The sequence below is a fragment of the Emys orbicularis genome, chromosome 5, assembly GCF_028017835.1.
Source record: "Emys orbicularis isolate rEmyOrb1 chromosome 5, rEmyOrb1.hap1, whole genome shotgun sequence".
Classification (NCBI taxonomy): Eukaryota; Metazoa; Chordata; order Testudines; family Emydidae; genus Emys; species Emys orbicularis.
The window spans coordinates 42,785,306-42,803,300 of record NC_088687.1 but is presented as its reverse complement, the minus strand read 5'-3'; the positions used below and the strand labels follow the sequence as shown (position 1 = coordinate 42,803,300).

The window sequence follows — 17,995 nt, the reverse complement described above, 5'->3', positions numbered from 1 at the left end:
CTTTTATAGTGGGATTTCACTTAAATTTGGCCCTTTTCTGTTGATTTTATTCACTCTAAAGTGTGTGGGGGAGTCCAATAATGGGGAAGGAGGAAATTGGCACCACATAACGAACTGAAACTCTTATCTAAAATCAGCTGTTTGTTAAGATTTTTGCTTGCTATCTGAGCACCACCTAGGGCTATCTTCCTTTTGAGCAATCTAAGGCTATTCATGCTAAAGCCAATGCATCTCTTCCTCTGTTTCTTGGGATGGGATGAGCCACAGAGAGTACAGCGTCCCCAATAAGAGTGATGGGTCTTCTCCCATCTCCAGGTGGCTCTTCCTTTGATTCATAGGGACTAAATCTTTTTCTTCCAGGGTTAGGGGGACTTCCTAAAAACAAAGGCAACTACTAAATTAACTATGTATGCATCCAGGCTCCTGTATTGGAGGGAACGTTTCACATCTGAATACAACCAGACACTCCCTGCTTAGTGCAGAATTCTCCAGTACTGTTTGCTTGCAGAGCCTGCCCTGACATTGGAAATGAGAACCGAACCTGGGTCTGACTTTGAGTAATAGTTGGTTTAATGATTTTATGCTGATAAAGGCCAGATTGTACCTTCTGCCTCATCTTTGCAGTGCCATTGAGTTATGCAGATATAAATGAAGACTGCATACAGCCCTTTGCCTATAAGGCTCCTTGAGGCTGATTAGACAGATGATGGTAATCAGATTAGGTGAGCCTTCAACTTCCTCTGTCTCTTGGGAACTAGTGAGGGCATCACTTTTTTCCCTTAGAAAGAGCTGAGAAATTCTGTAAGGTGATGTTCTCTTGCAGAATATGAATCCAACTTAGAAGATCATATCACAGGAGACACAACAGGTTACTATCAGAGGATGCTAGTAGTCCTTGTTCAGGTAAGTCTTCATTTTGTATGTGCGTGAGCATCTGTGAGATTGGAGTATTAGACTGCAGAATTCAGGGCAGTGTTTGCTTATTTCACTACTGGTTAAGGATAACTCAGAATCTAAATCTGTTTTACATAGGGGCCACTCTGAATTATTTTCATACACCTATAGACATAGATCTTGGAAACTGGTATAGTTGCTTGCTTATTCCACCCAGAGAGCTGGTCTACACCAGAGTTGCATGGAGGGGCTGTAGCAGGGTGCAGGATTGATCCCAGTGAGTGGATTGGAAGTTATGGTGGTTTTAGGATCCAGTTCTGATCTGGTACCCCCAGTGACAGGTGTAACTCCCAATTTGCAATGGTGTTCTTGAGAAGCTGTTGGATAACAGAGAGCTTGATGCATACATTTTTGTTTATAATTGGGAGGGCAGAATACTTAATTCACTCTGCTGTGTGCTAGCATTTTTTTGCTGAAGGAAGGGGAAATAAGACTGTGGAAAAACATAAATTACTGATTATTTGGCATTGAATCTTATGCTCATTATATTGGACCACATTGTTTTGGACTAAACATTGGATATTATTTTTAGGCTAATAGAGACCCTGATGGAAGAATTGATGAGGGTCTCGTTGAGCAAGATGCTCAGGTAAGTGAAAATAATTTCCTTAGTGTGTTTCAGCTGGTTAATATACAAATAAAATGGGTGCACAAGTGGGGCCCAGATGTGAGAGATACTTGGTTTTGGAAACAACTGTTGCTTCCTTTCTGTTGCAAGTGATGTGAAAACAGAGGTGGTGCAAGCTGCAATATTCAGATCCAGATTTCAAACACAAGTTTCAGGACTCTCTTCCCCTCTGTTCTACCTCTTTCTCACCCCAGTTTTGCCAGTTATAAAATGAGAAGCCTAAATAGTATGACAGTGGGAGCATTACAAATATTTGAGAGAAATGGATGTTTCCAACATTGGATGTTCAGGTGTTTGTCACCTGCAAAGTTTGGGGGCATTCAGATTCATTCATTCATTCATTCAGATCTGATGTTCTGAAACAGGCCAACCTCTACATAAAGGACTTGTTTAGGACCTGCAATTTACTAGATAATGCAACATTAGCATTGCTCATGTATATCTGGCCCAAATATGTTGCTTTACTGTAACCACATGGGAGCTCCAGAGCTGCCACTGCTGATATGGTGACTGTCTGAATAATTTTCCAGGGAGTGAAATACTGCAGTTGAATTATATTTTCCATAGCTCTGCCTCCAACTCTTAGAACTGCACTCCAAACAGGAAAAGCAGGAGTAGGAGCAATATAATAATTGAAATGGCACCTCTTAGCAGATCAGACTGGCTTCGTTGTTAATTATAGTAGGGGTCAGATCCTCAGCAGTTTGATTGCAGAGTTTGTTTAATGCATGTTGCATCTTGGCTGTTTCAGATAGATTTGGGCTGAAAACTTTCTCCTACAGGTTGTGGGCCTAGATGAACAAAAATAAAGATTATTCAGAAAAGTAAACAAGAAGGGAAAGTAAAGTACAAGATCAATAAAATACACTCTCTTGCTAGAGGTTTGGTACAAAATTAATAGAGGAATTGGCAATATATATTTGTAATATATGCTCTTCCACTTCTGTTCCTACCTCTGATGTGGAGCTGTAGAAATCCATAAACGTCCATCTCCATCTATTGAGCTTCAAAATCAGCCCTCAAGAAATCAGAGATTGGCAGTTAGTCTAGTTCAGGGGTGGGCAAACTACGGCCCACAGGCTGGATCCGGCCCGTGGGATTGCCACCCCCATGGCGCCGTGGGGCTAAGTCAGGCTCCTTGGCCCCACGCTGTTCCCGGAAGCAGCCGGCACCACTGGGGGGAGGGGTTGGGGTGGAAGGCTCTGTGCGCTGCCCTTGCCTGCAGGCTCTGGCCCCTTCCCCCCGCAGTTCCCATTGGCTGGGAGCAGGGAACCGTGGACAATGGGAGCTTTGGGGGAGGTACCCGCAGGCGAGGACAGCGCACGGAGCCCTCTGCCTCCCCCAGGGGCTGCAGGGACGTGGTGACGGCTGCTTCCGGGAGTGGTGCGGGGCCAGGGCAGGCAGGGGGCCTGCCTTAGCTCTGCTGCACGCTGCTGCCACCCCGGAGCCGCTCAAGGTAAGTGCGGTGCAGGCTACAGCCTGGCGCCGAACTCCTGCAACCCTCAACCCAACCCCCTGCCCTGAGCCCCCTGCCGCACCTCTCCTGCACCCCTCACCCCAACCCCCTGCTCTGAGCCCCCTCGTACACCCTGCACCCCAACCCCCTGCCCCAGCCCTACATTCATGGCCCTGCATGCAATTTCCCCACCCAGATGTGGCTCTCTGGCCAAAAAGTTTGCCCACCCCGGTCTAGTTAGTCAAGTAACAGTCTCCCTATCTACTGAAACTTGTTGTGTCAGGGTTTGTCTCTAAATTGATTGTTAGACTAGGCAAGTAGCAAGCTTTTGGCCTCAGTAAATAGACTTCTTTTGGCTTCTCTAACTGAGGCTAGGCCAGCAGCTACTCTCTGTGCGGACTTCTCTACACTCCAAAAAGTACTGTTTTAAGTCAATGTAACTGTTAATCTAAAACTAAACTAAATTTAATGTTCTCCGTGTGTACAGCGCTGAGCACAACGGGGTCCTGGGGCTCTGAGGCGCTACCACGAGACACACAATAAAAATCATCAGTTTAGAAACTGATGGAGTGAAATCAGTGTAACCTCCTTGTGTGGTCACTCTTCAGTCAGTTTGAGTGCCTTCTGTTGATTTAGCTGTGGTCAGTGTTATGCTCACAGTTTACGCACAAAGAAGTTGGATTAAAAAACACAAATATTCTTGCTGGAAGGCTTCAACCTGACGCTACTTTATTTCTTAGAATTCCTACGATACCACACAAGAACCAAAAAACACAGAGAGAAAACAAGCTGCTCTCAAAGGCAGCAAGCCACAACTCACCCAACCTTGCTTTAAACGGTCTCATTCCAGATCTCTCACTTCACCACAGAGCCCCCTAGCCTGCAGGCAGTAACAGGACTTCTCTTCTCGCCCCCCCTGCCCCCCCCCCCAATTCTCTCTCTCAAAATACCACCTTGCATTTCCAACACAGTCCTCAGTATGGCACAATCAGTAAGGAATCAGGGAGAGGGGGTTTGGAACAATATGCACATACATGTAACTATACTGTCTCAGAATAGTAAAGGAGGAGTAAAAGGCTTAATTCTTGAATTCTCTTGGATTGAAAAAAAATCAGTAGCTACTAATTGTATTGCAAATTGTGCATGTGAAGCATTCTGTGAGTGTAACGCTGTGAATAAGTTCCCTATGACACAGCAGGCTAAACCTTAAACAAAAGTAATGCAGTTAGTCTCCAACTTCAGGACTGTCTAGATTTTAATGCAAGTATCACAGCTAAAGCAGCATCCCTTAAGGGTAATTGTAGCTGAATTATCCATTGCTGCTGGCTATGACTGGGTTGTAAAGAGACATATGGCAAGCCATTTTTACACTTATGAATGAACCTTTCATACTTCACTAAAGGTATATAATGGATGCCACTTGTATCTCCCCATAATTCTAGCTTCATTCATGAATAACTACGTGTCACTGATTGCAAACCTCTTTACTCAAGAAAATTTGTTGGGTTTTAAACTGTGGTTTTACTAAAAAGCAGATGACTTCATTGTATGAAGTGTATTGCACCAAAGTGGCCTGCAGTCTTGGCTGAAGAAGTAATTTTTATAATGTTCACAATGAAGGAACAAATTGGGATCTATTATCTCCGTAGACCATAGTTTCAAGATCCTCTGTGAAATTCAGGGTTGGTGAGCACACTTCAGTTTGAAAACCTCATTCCTAAAGGTTGTCAATGTTTATAGTAGTGCCTTTTACACCAGAGGGATTTCAAGTAGGCAGAATGTAACTATCCATGTGAAAGTTGGCTAAGACATTGGGGTTAATAACCTTACGTTTGCATAAAATGCCGTGGGACCTTTATTGATCACCAGTAGTCAGGACCTCTGTGTGCAGAGAACTGCAGTTCCAACAGCACAGTGCCTCTAACACCATGCTGGAGCATTAGATTTGGTAATGACTCAGATGGAAGAGTGCTAGTACTGACTTGGAATAGGGTATTGCTGACAGGACTTCCTGTAACACTTCTAGTTATTCCTTGAAGGTGAGAGCTGTTCTTAAGTTTTCTCAGGTCTGCCCTTGCTTAGCTTGTGGGATCTGACAAGATCCAGTCTGAGGAGGTGCAAGGATGCTTGGTCAAATCTGTACAATTGTGGTTGTCACCCACTTGAGAGTCTTGCATATTTCAGTTTTAAATGAACAGCCATGAAACGATTTATTGCTGTGTTCCAAAGAACTGTCGTGGCCGCATTTCCTCTAACATACTGGATTTTCTATATAAAAAAAATAGAGCCTGGATGGTCATTAACAATGTATTTATTGTAGCAGTTTGGGACTCAGAATAAAGAGAAAATTCAAAACTTGTTGATCATACTGTGAAAACAAGACCATTATTCCTCTGTTCAGGCAGCTGGTCAAAGCAAGTTCTGTGCAGCAGATAAGGGCAAACAGGCAGATATTTGGATTCATGGGTTTTCTTCAGGAAATACTTGAACCCCTAAATACAGAGCCTGTTTGCCTAACCTCTACTTGGTGAGGAGTGTGAAACTGACCTAGATCTCTGTATTCAGAGATCTTTCACTGCATGAGGTGGCTGGCAGACAACTTTGGAGTATGCATTTAAGCTTCATCATCACTTGTTGTGTACCTCATCCAGAGCACCAAATGCCCCAGTGACAACTATGTGGGTGAAATGAGACGATCACTATGCTCTCGAATGAACTCGTGCAGAAACATAATAAACTTATCTATATTAAAATATATAAAAATAAAATTTTAATCAAATGAGGACATGGACTCCAGGGGCTAGGAGCTGTGGTTTTGATGCACAGGACTGGAGATCTGGGCCTAGGTCATAAATCAGGTCAAGAATATAACACAGGCAGAGGAAGAATATGAGAGCTTGTTAAATTTACTTCAAGAAATCTGTGTGTGTGTGCTTTAGATTGCATGTTTTTCTCGACTTTCCAATGCAAAATACTTGTGGGTGTGGCATGTGTATATTTTGATGGTGCCTGGTGAAGTGCTGCATTTTAAGTTCTTTTAAGTGCTGGCTTCCTAGCCAGAGCAGCAGTCTAGCCTTCTGCTACTATATACATCTTGCCCTTGTTAACACCTTCAATAAATTGCTATTTTGTAAAACTTACTAAGTATGGGGCTATGTGGAAACTGGATCAGTCAAAGGGAGACCTTGATTGCACTGGGGTTGAAGGCTGACGATGGGTCTTTGAAATATAATCTTTTTTTGGGGGGGAGGGGTCCGGGGGGGGGGGGGAGTATGTTTCTAAAACATTTGCTGGAAGGGTACCTCATGTTTATATGAAGCAGGACTATTACTGTACATGTGCCATGTATCTCAGGACATGAACGGGTTAATGAGGATAGAGCATCACTCAGTCCCAGTTTTAGTTTTGCCATCTAAGGGAAAGAGGTGGGGGTGATGGAGGATGATGGCAAGAAATATCTGTAGTGATGATGGAGCATTCGTGTGCATTTTGATATGGTGTATCCAGTTTTTCCTTATGTATATTTTTGGGACATGTCACTCAAGCTTCCTCCCCTCCAACTGCAGTTGTTATGAAGCGTAGAGTCCTTCAAGTGAATGTGTGAAGAAATTACTAACCTCGTTTTGGTTTCTTGAAATTATAACAGGTCTTGTTTAAGGCTGGAGAGCTGAAATGGGGAACAGATGAAGAAAAGTTCATCACCATCTTGGGAACTCGAAGTGTCTGTCACCTAAGGAAGGGTAGGTAAAGTGGTGCAAGTAGAACTGAAAACCAGAATCTCAGCTGTGCCCAGTATAGAGTCCTAGACTTTAAGGTCAGAAGGGACCATTATGATCGTCTAGTCTGACCTTCTGCGCAACGCAGGCCACAGAATCTCACTCACCCACTCCTGTAATAAACCCCTAACCTATGTCTGAGCTATTGAAGTCCTCAAATCATGGTTTAAAGACTTCAAGGTGCAGAGAATCCTCAAGCAAGTGACCCGTGTCCCATGCTGAAGAGGAAGGCGAAAAGCCCCCAGGGCCTCTGCCAATCTGCCCTAGAGGAAAATTCCTTCCCAACCCCAAATATGGTGATCAGCTAAACCCTGAGCATGTGGGCAAGACTCATCAGCCAGACACCCAGGAAAGAATTCTCTGTAGTAACTCAGATCCCACCCCATCTAACATCCCATCACAGGCCATTGGGTATATTTACTGCTATTAGTCAAAGATCAATTAATTGCCAAAATTAGACTATCCCATCATACCATCCCCTCCATAAACTCCATGCAGCTCATAGGAGAGGAGCCATGAAGGAACTGTTTTTGGATCCCTGAACTTGGGGAGGGTTCTGTGCATTTGTGCTAGATGTTGGATGGGGGAAGCGGGGGGGAGGCTGTCTCACATCTGTGGAAAGTTGTCAGATTTGATGGTGCAGGCAGCTTGATTGAGTTTAAATGCAGAATCTTCCACATAATCCAATATAGATGAGAGCTTTGTTAGGGATATGAGGTAGCTTGTTTCTTTAAGATGGTGTCAATGTTGTTCTTGTTTAAATATGCTACTCATGCCAGCTAGACTGTAGACTGCTGTCAGGGGACTCGGAGACTACATCCTCCTCCCTGAGGAATTGTATTGTACAATTACAGTCTGCTAGGAAAAAGATATTTTAAAATAAGGTGGCGGAAGAGTGTCTGGAGGATGGGGTTTGCGCAGTGGATAATATATGGTGCTTGGATGAAATTAGCATGCACTGTGGGGGATAGTGGGAGAGGTAATGTTTACATACATGGCATTAGTATGTATTTGTCCTTGGCTTTTCAGTGTTTGACAAATACATGACTATCTCTGGTTTTCAAATTGAAGAAACCATTGACCGTGAAACCTCTGGGGATATGGAGAAGCTGCTTCTGGCAATTGGTAATTAACAGTCTTACTACTGCTACACTATTTTGTAGGTGCTATAACGTGAGCTCTGAAAAGATGACATGGCATTTCCTTTAAAGGGATTCAAACAGTGCTGAGTAACCTGATCAACAGCCTGAGTGAAGCCGACACCTGTTTTCTCAAATCAATGACCTAAATTCTAAAATCTCCAGTAGCACAGGGGATTATGTTACTATTTATTGTTGCTATCCTGACTCAGTGTAAATCCAGCTGAACTCTAATTTAATAAAGCTATTTAAATTGTCTAGGATGCAGGAATTCCAGAAATGGTTTCATTTAGTCTGTCCCAGATTAAAAAACGTTATTTTGGTTGTTGATGTTAGTGACTTTGGTCAAAAGGTGACTGTAAAAATGCACGCCCTCTTATGAAGTAAGTAGCTCATTTGGAATCTTATTATTTATTTAGTAAATAAGCGTTTCCTCTTGTTATCAGCTATGGGAGAATGAACTGGATTCTGTTCAGCCACATGCATCATCAAAAGCACTGTTAACTTGTATCTAATTGTGGGACCAAATTCTGCCTTCATTTGCCCAGGCCAGCCTACTGAAGATAATGTGTTGGCACATTTGTAATTTGAGGGTAGAGTTGGGCTTGCAGGATCTGTATTGCTGATGAGATATGAATTCTACCTTTCAGATCCCAAGTAGGACTATTAGAAAAATATTTGGGTGTAAACTAATCATTCTTGTTTGGGAGTCAGTGAGCCACAGACATAAACCCATGCAAATGAAGCAGTGAGATGTTGGAAAGAGAGTGATAGCCTTGAGAAAGTTTCTACTCCAGAGCTTAAACTTGTATTTATTGTGTAATTTGAAAGTCAAAATATTTACCTCCCCTCATATTGTCATACATGTTCAATAGAAACTGATTATTAATGATTCATTTTCTCAGTGAAATGTGTCCGAAGTGTACCTGCTTATTTTGCCGAATCTCTCTTTTATGCCATGAAGGTAAGAACTTATTCTCCACATGACCCTTTTTCCCCCTCCAAGTAACCCCTTTCTCTCTCTCTCCCTCCCTTCTCCTCCCCTTTCATTCGTTGTCCTTTTTGAGAGAGAGACAAGCTTAAATTCACCCAAATTTTGCCAGGCTGTGACTAGTTTGGATAAAATTGACAATATGGCAGGTACTATAATCTTCAATATGGAAACACTATCTTTAGAGACTATATATATATCCCAGTATGCAATGTTCCATCTTGCTCTCAGGGGCCTTCTGCTGGCCTGAAAATGGAGCACATTCTGCTGAAAGCTGTAATTTCTGCAGGTGACCTATATTTTGAAAACGAGGATGACTAAAAGCTATGTTGTAAAATCTGCAGACCGCAAAGTGTCTTTTTTTTTTTTTTTTTTTTTTAGATGACCATTTATAGACCCATATCCCAACTTTATAAAGTAAAATTCTAGTTCCTCATTCAAATGTGTTTTGAAGTCCATCCCATTTTTGAGGAGTAGAGAGAAGCTGCCAAAAAGAGAGACTTAAACACCAATCTGGCGTTACTGATTCCTTCATTCCTGTGCTCCCCTCTCCCCCCACTTCTCCCGCCCTCCCTCCTTAGCTACACATGCATGCTCCCTTTTAGGCCTTGTCATCTTGGGGGGGAAAAAAGATGTATTCATATATTGAGTTAGTCAACATGAGTTAAAATCCTAGTGAAGACAGCCGGCAGTTGGTAGTTTAACCTGCTATTTCACATGAAATGACTAGGCTCCCTGTAGTTTTTTTCCTTCATGAAGATAAGGCCTTCATCTAAAATGGGTTTATCAAGAAGTAAAATATATTAATAAAATGTCTGCATGAATAATTACTTGGAGGAAATCATGAATTGATATCTGGATTTTTAAAGAACAGTTGTTCTACTACCCTTATAGAAAAGCCCTATAAAATGTAAATGAGATGTAAACATAGGGTTCCATACAAATATAATGAAATTTTGAAGAAAATACACTACAGATCTGTGGCATTTAATAGAAAAACTTTCTATAGGTATATTGAACCATATTTTAGATTTCTGTTGCAGGCATATATTTCTTATTAAATTCTACAGGCTGGTTTAAAAAAAAAAAAAAAGAAGAAAAACCTATAGAAAGTTTATAATTTTGTATTAAAATCTGTAGAACCTGTCTGTCGGGAGACCACTTTCTCGTAACTTCAGCAGAAAAATTTACTAATATAATGTGTCTTGACACAGTCACCCATTCAGGGACTGCACACAAGGCTCAATTCTACACTGCACTTGAGCCGCTTGCACATCTGGAAGAGGCAAAGGTGGTTTCCACTCCTTGATCCTGGTCAAAAAGGGGGCTTTTTGGTTCCTGGCATAATTTGAGTGTCCTTAGGTCAGCCATCTAAAACATTCAAATGTGTACCATGAAAACCACCACCAGTCACAACCAAAAGTTTAAGGATTGACTGGACATTGAGAATAGGGGCTAGAAATAAGGGTAGGGGGCTCACCTGGGACCTCGTTGAGGCATATTGGGGTAGAAACTTGCATTGCTATTGCCTGTGTTGAACCTGACTGGTTGATCATTAAGGGATTGGGACTTCAGGGCTGTCAATCTGGCACCATTCATCAGTGCTAAAACTCTCACTAAGGGTATGTCTGCACAGCAAAAGCTGTGCACATGCCAGCCTGAATCCAGCTAGCTTGGGTAACAATAGCAGGGAAGACAGTGCAGTTCAGGCCTCTTTGCTGGGGTAGTACAAATCTGGTATGGATGCTGGGTATGTGCTCAGCTCACTAGCCTGCTCGGAAGCCTGTGCTGTGTTCATTGCTATTGTTATGCATGCTAGCTGGAATCAAACTAGCTTGGATAGGCTTGCCTGTGCACAGATTTTGCTGTGTAGACATCCCTCAAAACTTTTTTTTTTTAAAGCAACAAATGCCTGTCTGAACAGAGTACACGCACAGTTATACTACATTCACCACAGTCTCCATTCATATGAGCAGTCAGATCATTTTGAAAATAGTTATTTCTACTGGTGACTCAGACTTATACAGCAAGTCACATGCCTTGATTAGTCATCACTGGGCTTTGTGCTCCAACTTTCAGTGAAACAAAGTCAATTCTTAGGGTGGAATTGGGGATCGTTTAGTAAGATGCTGATCTTGATCATAGTATGCAAATACCATATTGTTTGATTTTTGGGAACTGGATCATTTCCATTTGTTTGGGCACTTATGGCCTGAAGCTACAAGCTGGTGGGCATGAACTGGGAGGTTCTGAGCATCCTCAACTTCATAGAAGTTCAAGGCACAGAGCACTTCACAACATTAGTTCTTTACTTTAAGTTGAAATTTGAATGCCCTATGATACAGACCAAAACATTTTGTACTAATAAGATAGAAATACAATGCAGTGGTTCTTTGAAGACCCATATACATTCTCGCTGTATGTGAAATGTATTTATCAATTATAACCATACTACAGAGGGCTCTCAAACTTTTTCTAGATCAAAATACCTGCGCAGCATAAATAGATGCTTTAAAATAATATTTAAATATCTTTTAACATAGGGAGCTGGCACTGATGATGATACTTTGATCAGAATCATGGTTTCGAGGAGCGAAATTGATCTGCTGGACATTAGACGTGAATTCAGAAAGAATTTTGCGAAATCGTTGCATCAGATGATTCAGGTAAAATCTCTCAAATCCAGTTCACTGATAAAGAAATACTTGGGTGAGAATAGTATTTATAGGTGGTGTAAGACTTCTTCTTTAGGTAGTGTAGGTAACATTTGAAGAACAATATTGAATGAATGAATTTTTGTAAAGGGCTTAAATGCCGGAGTAGTTTGGAAGGGAGATATTTCCTAAAAAGGAGAACTTCAGATTTCCTTGCAAATGTGTAGTAGTGGGGTAGATCTGATAAGAAAATCAGAGACACTTTTTCCCCTTTCTTGCCTTTTTTACACTTCTTCTTTCCTGGTCTGAGCTCCTTTCCTTTCCTTTTTCCGTGTCTCCGAGAAGCTGTTAGTGGCAGAAGGAAATGGACTGGGATTGTAATCCTGCATGTGATTCTGTTCCATCATTTCCCCCCCCTTTCTCTCTTTTCTTCTCTCCCCCCCCCCCCCCCCCCAACGGTGAAAGCAATTTTGTGCAATGGAGCTGGACTGCAATTACAATCTAGTCTCCTTTTTCATCATTACCCAAGAGAAAGTTTAATTGCAGAGACAAAGGCAGAATCATAATCATTTCAGTGGGAGGGAAGGGAGTTGGTAAGAAAAGCAGATATTGCAGGATTTCCATGCATTTGTTTTAAAGTAAAAAGCTGTTTAATATAAGCCATAACTCTTTTCCATAGCACAGTATTTGTAGAAGAATTCATCATATAGTATTGTCTCCATTTTCATCTCTTAATCAATTCTATTTATACACTGCAATCCTTCAGTTCTGCTGTGTCAAATTGCTTTTGAAGTTATCAAGAGGGACCAGACTCCTTCTTCTGAAGTCAGTAGCAAAACTTCCCATTTGACTGCCAGTGGAGTAGGGTTGGACCCCTGCTAACTTATGGAAGGTCACCTCCAATATGTTAAAAAGTTTTAATTTGTAATGCTTTGGGTTAGGGTGGTTTTCCCTTGGTTAGTTGGTTTGCAAATGGAAGAAATGACTTTGTAACTTGCAGTAAATGGCCCAGCTCCAGTATTGCCATTTGAAATCTTTCAGAAATTTTTATTTAAATGAGGAGTCTGGATGTTTAAAAGTAACACATTAGTCAGAGAATCTCCTTGTGTCATTCCTGAGCAGATAGTCATACAAATGGATTTCCTGTCGGTGAAAACTCTGTAATTTGTTGGACTATTTCCTGGGTTTGACCCTTTTTTAAAATGTCTTTATGGTTGTGACTCACTGTGACTAATGCTATGTTTCGTACACAGAAAGATACATCTGGGGACTTCAGGAAAGCACTCTTGCTCCTCTGCGGTGGAGATGATGAGTAACACTGTCAGGGAGATGAAGGATTCAGTCCTGCTCCTGCCTTGCAGCCCCTCAGTTAGCATGTCTAGCTATGTTTTGCATGTTAGTGCTTTTATAGCTGCTTACAGCCACACTAGCATCCTAATCGTTAAAAAGACCCAATGAAAATCTTGTTGTTGAAGTGATATGCAGTCTCTCTTCCTACCGGCATCCAAGCAGAAGTCTGTCCATCCCAGCCCCCAGGAGTTTATGAAGTGCCTCTTATGACTATGCGAATGTTCTCCTCTTCATGGAGATTCATGCACAATTTTTTATAGATGTTTTGCTGAAGTAGAGAAAATCCACACATTCCAAGAAGAATTGAAAGAAAATGTAGTCTCTAACCCCTTTTTTTTTAAACTTCATTTATGGTAACTCATTTTAATGGAAAAATTAAGGTAGCTTTAAAATTGTGAACTAAGGAAAATTATCCTTCATATGTATTTGGTGCTATTAGAATGAATCTGCTAAACAACAATGTGAGCTATCAATGGAAACATAACATACCAATAAACTGTTCCCTCCCCAACACAGTTGTATCTATTTTGAAAAGCAAAAAATCCATTCTTTCTTCAGATTGGTTAAATGATCCTACTACCCTGCACCTAATGTTTTCTGTTTTCATAGTGCTTTGGAAATGGGTAGGTAATAATGTGATAGGTGGCTTCCAGATGGATGGATTGGTGTCAGGGGAGAGCTTTAGGCACCCTTTTTGCTTTTCTAGGTTGTGTATTTGGTCCTGTAAACCAGGCACAAGATAGCAACATTGTTGGAAGAACTTATACTCAATAAGGTATAGGGTACTGCATGTGAAATCCCAGGGATGTACAGTTTCTTCAGTCCTTTGTCATTCTTTTCTTTGCAATGGAGGTGTCTCAGTGCTGCCCGTCCATGCCCCAAGTAGGACAGATGCCAAGAGCACATAAATCTCCATGACTGTGATTGCGCCAAGAGTCTTCAGTCTTGAATTTTCACTTTTCTCCTGTCCATCACCCTCAAATCTTTCCCCATTTTCAGTCACCACTTACATGTTGGAACTGGCATGGACAGAATAGATAGAGTAACACAGTTCTCATTTACAGCAAATTGCACAGTGATATTTTTTTCCTTCTGGAACTTGGGGTACATATCAAAATTCCACACCCAGATCTTTCCTAATCCTTTTATTCCCTTATTTTTTGAGGGGAGGAAGTCCTTACAATTCTTATTTAACGTTCTACCTTTAAATTCAGTGCCATTAGCTTAGCATTCATGAGCAACCCTGTAAATCAAATCAATGTGTGCGTATGATGGAGAATAAAGTTACAACCAGAGAAACAGATTTCTGTTTCTAGCTTTCAAAAGATGTTTATAAACAGCTGCTCAAAACTTAGCTCATAAGTCACTCAGTCACAACTGCAGAAACTCCACATTTTTTTAAAAAGTGCTATTGAAATTGACTCACAGCAGAGTACTTCAGTTCTTTAAAACCAAAATCTATTCAGTATTGAAATGTAACTTTCTAATGAAGGATTGAAATCATAACCATAAAACTCAAACATTATTTTAAAGTAAATGTAAACTGAAGTCTAATCCATTGAAATAGCTTTTTTCCTCAGGATGCTTTATTTTTTCCACTATCTTTCTCTATTTATCTTTCTTCCCTGCCTCTACTCAATTTTAAGAAAATATTGCGTTAATCTTGACTGATAACCAACAGAAATAGTTGCACTATGTAGTAACTATGAGAGTAGTTTGATTTACTATCCCTAGTTAGGCACTTGTTTGGTCCATACATGAGGATATGGAAGGACTATCATCTACATTTTACAGGCAGGGAACTGACACACAAATTAAGTGACTTGCCAAAAGTTACACAGGAAGTCAGTGGCAGAGCTTGGTTATTGAAATCATATATCATGGGTTGTAATAAAGTGCCTTAACCACAACTCCTCCCCTTCACCAGATGGTGATGCAGACTGGTATCAACTGGGCCAGAATCTGGGCAATGGAGAAACTACCTAAATATTCCATCAAATCTAGATGTAAAACATTATGGTTGCATCGTTTAAACACTTTCAGTCAGGATATACGTAAATTATGCTTGCATGTTTGTATGCATTACAATGGTTTGAGAACATGAGCAAATGTTTCTCAAGTAATACATGCATCTGATGAAGTGGGTATTCACCCATGAAAGCTTATGCTCCAACACATCTGTTAGTCTTAAAGGTGCCACAGGACTCTCTGTTGCTTTTCACAGATCCAGACTAACACGGCTACCCCTCTGATACTCAAGTAATACAGTAGTATCATACCTAGCACTTACGTAGTGCTTATAAACTAGCTGTGTTTCACAAAGGAAAGGAAGAGAAATTATATACTTCTGCACCCTTGGATATATGGGTGTAGTTTTGTGTACTATGCATACGCTAGAAACACCCTTGTAATTAATTTATACACAGCTGTGCAGTGTATGAAGCGGGGCTCATAGAAGGTGGAGGAAGGTATGATTTGAAAATGTTTAGTATGTAGCTAAGTTAGCCACCCATGAGTAGCCCAGTCTTCCTTAGCTGAAAGTCACAAGCTTAGCATGATTATTGTTTAAAAAAGTACTGTACTTGTGCAAAGTTTGGCTTTTCTAAAAAAACCCATAAATTTTTACTGGAACGCTCAAAGGCACTTCTTAGTGAGGACTATTCTCTGCCAAACTTCAGCCATTTACTCCAGCTGCTTGAGGGCTAAAGCTGGCTTTTGTTTTCTATAAAAAGTCACAATGAGAAGTGGAGGGAATATGGGTGTTTTTCACTTTCTCAAACGGCTCAATCATTTTGCCTGACAGCAAAAGAAAACAAAAAAACTCTTGTGAACAAAGATTAGAGTCTAGACATTTTTGGGAGGTTATGAATGGCTTAGAATGGAAATGCTTAGGCAACCTTAATTGTAAAGTAGGAATACTAGCAACAGGTACAATATTTCCCTCTTTGAGATATCAGTTAGACTGGAGTTCTGTAATGGAGAACTTCTTGACATGCAGTGTTCAATGCAAGGATTGTGTAGTTTAACTTCTCCTGGAGACAAACCTGTTGCTTTTCTCAATCTGTCACGAGGGATGAAGACACTGTTTGCCTTTCCTGAGGGTGGCATCTGTTGATACTGGTGAATAGGTACAGTTTGTTCCTGTAGCTGGTCCTTGGAGCAGCACTCATTGTGAGTAAAATTACAAGACAGAGAAGGTGTGATAAGATGAAATTGCAAAGCTGAGTAACAGCTTTTCAAATCTAAATTTACTTTCCCCACCAGTGCCCTGCCACTGACCCTTTCATGCTCTGTTACACTGTTGTGTATTCTTGTTCTGTGCCTGTGCCACTGCTTTTTAAAAGACCATTTATTATGTAAAGCTCTAGAGAGTGCCTTGTTGCTGATGGCCTGTTTGTGCTGCCAGGCCTTCCTGGTTATCCGTGTTCCATCATAGGGAGGTAAAGGCAACATGTGGCAGCAGTAATGTGAGCCAGTAACTTTCAAAGCACACTTCTGTGCCCCAGTTCACTTCCAAAGTCTTAGCCTATAGCCCCACTGCAGTGGCAACCAACATGTATAGCTGTGGAGAGGAGAAGTTTTGGCTGGGACACTAGAGACAAACTCCAAGTGATATGGCATTAGCAGCACTAATTGAGACAATGCAGAACCTTTGTGGTGTTTTTTTTTTTGTTTGTTTGTTTTTTTTTTTTTTAAACATCTCAATTTGAAAGACTCATCTTAGCAGCAGCCTGCATTGTACTGTCCATTTATCATTGAGGGTAGAAGGGTGTGGGGTGAGCAGTTGGCACTTGAAGCTGTGCTAGCAAGGTGTGAAGGTCATAACAAACCTAATGCTTGCAGATTTAAACCAGGTAGTCTTACTGCTAGGATTTATGAAGAAGGAAATCACTTAAAAGATGCAGCAGATAATGGTGCTGGTGTAACAGGTTCTGGTTGGGCCTCATTTGCAATGTTTGTCACCTAAGAATCTTTATATTTAAAAAAAAAAAAAAAAGCATTTGCAGAAGATGCAGAGCCAGGAAGGTATTTTAAATTCCATGTTTTTTTTTTGTTTTTTTTTTTTTTTTTAAATTGTTCTCTGTCTGTTAAAGTCTGACCACTGCACCTTTCTTTGTGAATAGGAAATAAAACTGGAGGGAGGAGAGTTATTTAATTGAGGTGTTCTGGTATTTGGCTTAATAGATGAGTACTAAGGTGTGTTTGGGGTTTTTTTTTTTTAAAAGTACTAAAGATGGAACTACTGGGAATGCCTAATAACTATACACAGCTAAGAAATTTTAAACGACATAGTGAATAAAATATAAAAATTTCTCGGTAACAACAAATGATTTTCTGAGGGACTGGAATCTTATTCTCCCTCCCCATTTTTCTTATTTGTTTCCTGAAATCGTATCATTTTGTAGTGTTATGAATTTTACAATTCTGTCTTACACTGAGAGAGTATCTTACAGCTTGAGTAGTCCGAATGGAATCTGTTGCTCTGTACTCACAGTAAGGGGCTACTTGCTGTAAGGGTGGTAGAATCAGGCCCCTCATTTGTCAAGGGCACTTTTATTTTTAAAGCAAACTTAAAATTCCAAGTTTTCCAGTCTGTGCCTCAGGGCTTCTCTTTCAAATTTACCTGTGAACCAAAATAAGACACTGCAGCATAGCCTATTTTCATAATGAGATGTTACTCTTATGTGCTGTAAGCAAATCAGTACTGTGAAATAATCCTTGGGATTTACCTAGTTTATTCAGACAGCTTCTCCATTGGTTTGTAATGAGGCATTAAGTATGAATTCACTCTATTTGGATTTCCGATAAATTCTTGTTAAAACTAAAGCTAGGGATCTATTATTTACTTGTGAGTTACGTGTTGTAATTCCTCCATGACATAATTCAGCCTTTTAGATTAAATATTCCTACTGATTTTTTTAACTACGAACACCAAGTGGAAATAGAATGAAATACTTGCTGTGCAGCTCAGAGTTCATGATAAGAACTAAGCAGGATCATGTGGGGCATGTGGTTTGTGGATAACAAACCAGCACTGTTTGATATC

General features: G+C 40.7%; 1 protein-coding gene across 1 annotated transcript in view; it reads left to right on the top strand.

Moving 5' to 3' along the window:
- ANXA5 (annexin A5) overlaps positions 1–13,459 on the top strand; it is a 29,413-nt gene extending 15,954 nt beyond the window's left edge. Inside the window, exons 7-13 of the mRNA XM_065404701.1 lie at positions 824–903; positions 1,487–1,543; positions 6,685–6,778; positions 7,844–7,939; positions 8,859–8,917; positions 11,488–11,610; positions 12,852–13,459. Of these exons, the coding sequence (XP_065260773.1) occupies positions 824–903; positions 1,487–1,543; positions 6,685–6,778; positions 7,844–7,939; positions 8,859–8,917; positions 11,488–11,610; positions 12,852–12,914 (572 nt within the window). The 3' untranslated portion in view covers positions 12,915–13,459. The remainder of the gene's footprint in view (positions 1–823; positions 904–1,486; positions 1,544–6,684; positions 6,779–7,843; positions 7,940–8,858; positions 8,918–11,487; positions 11,611–12,851) is intronic.
- Positions 13,460–17,995: the final 4,536 nt, after the last annotated feature.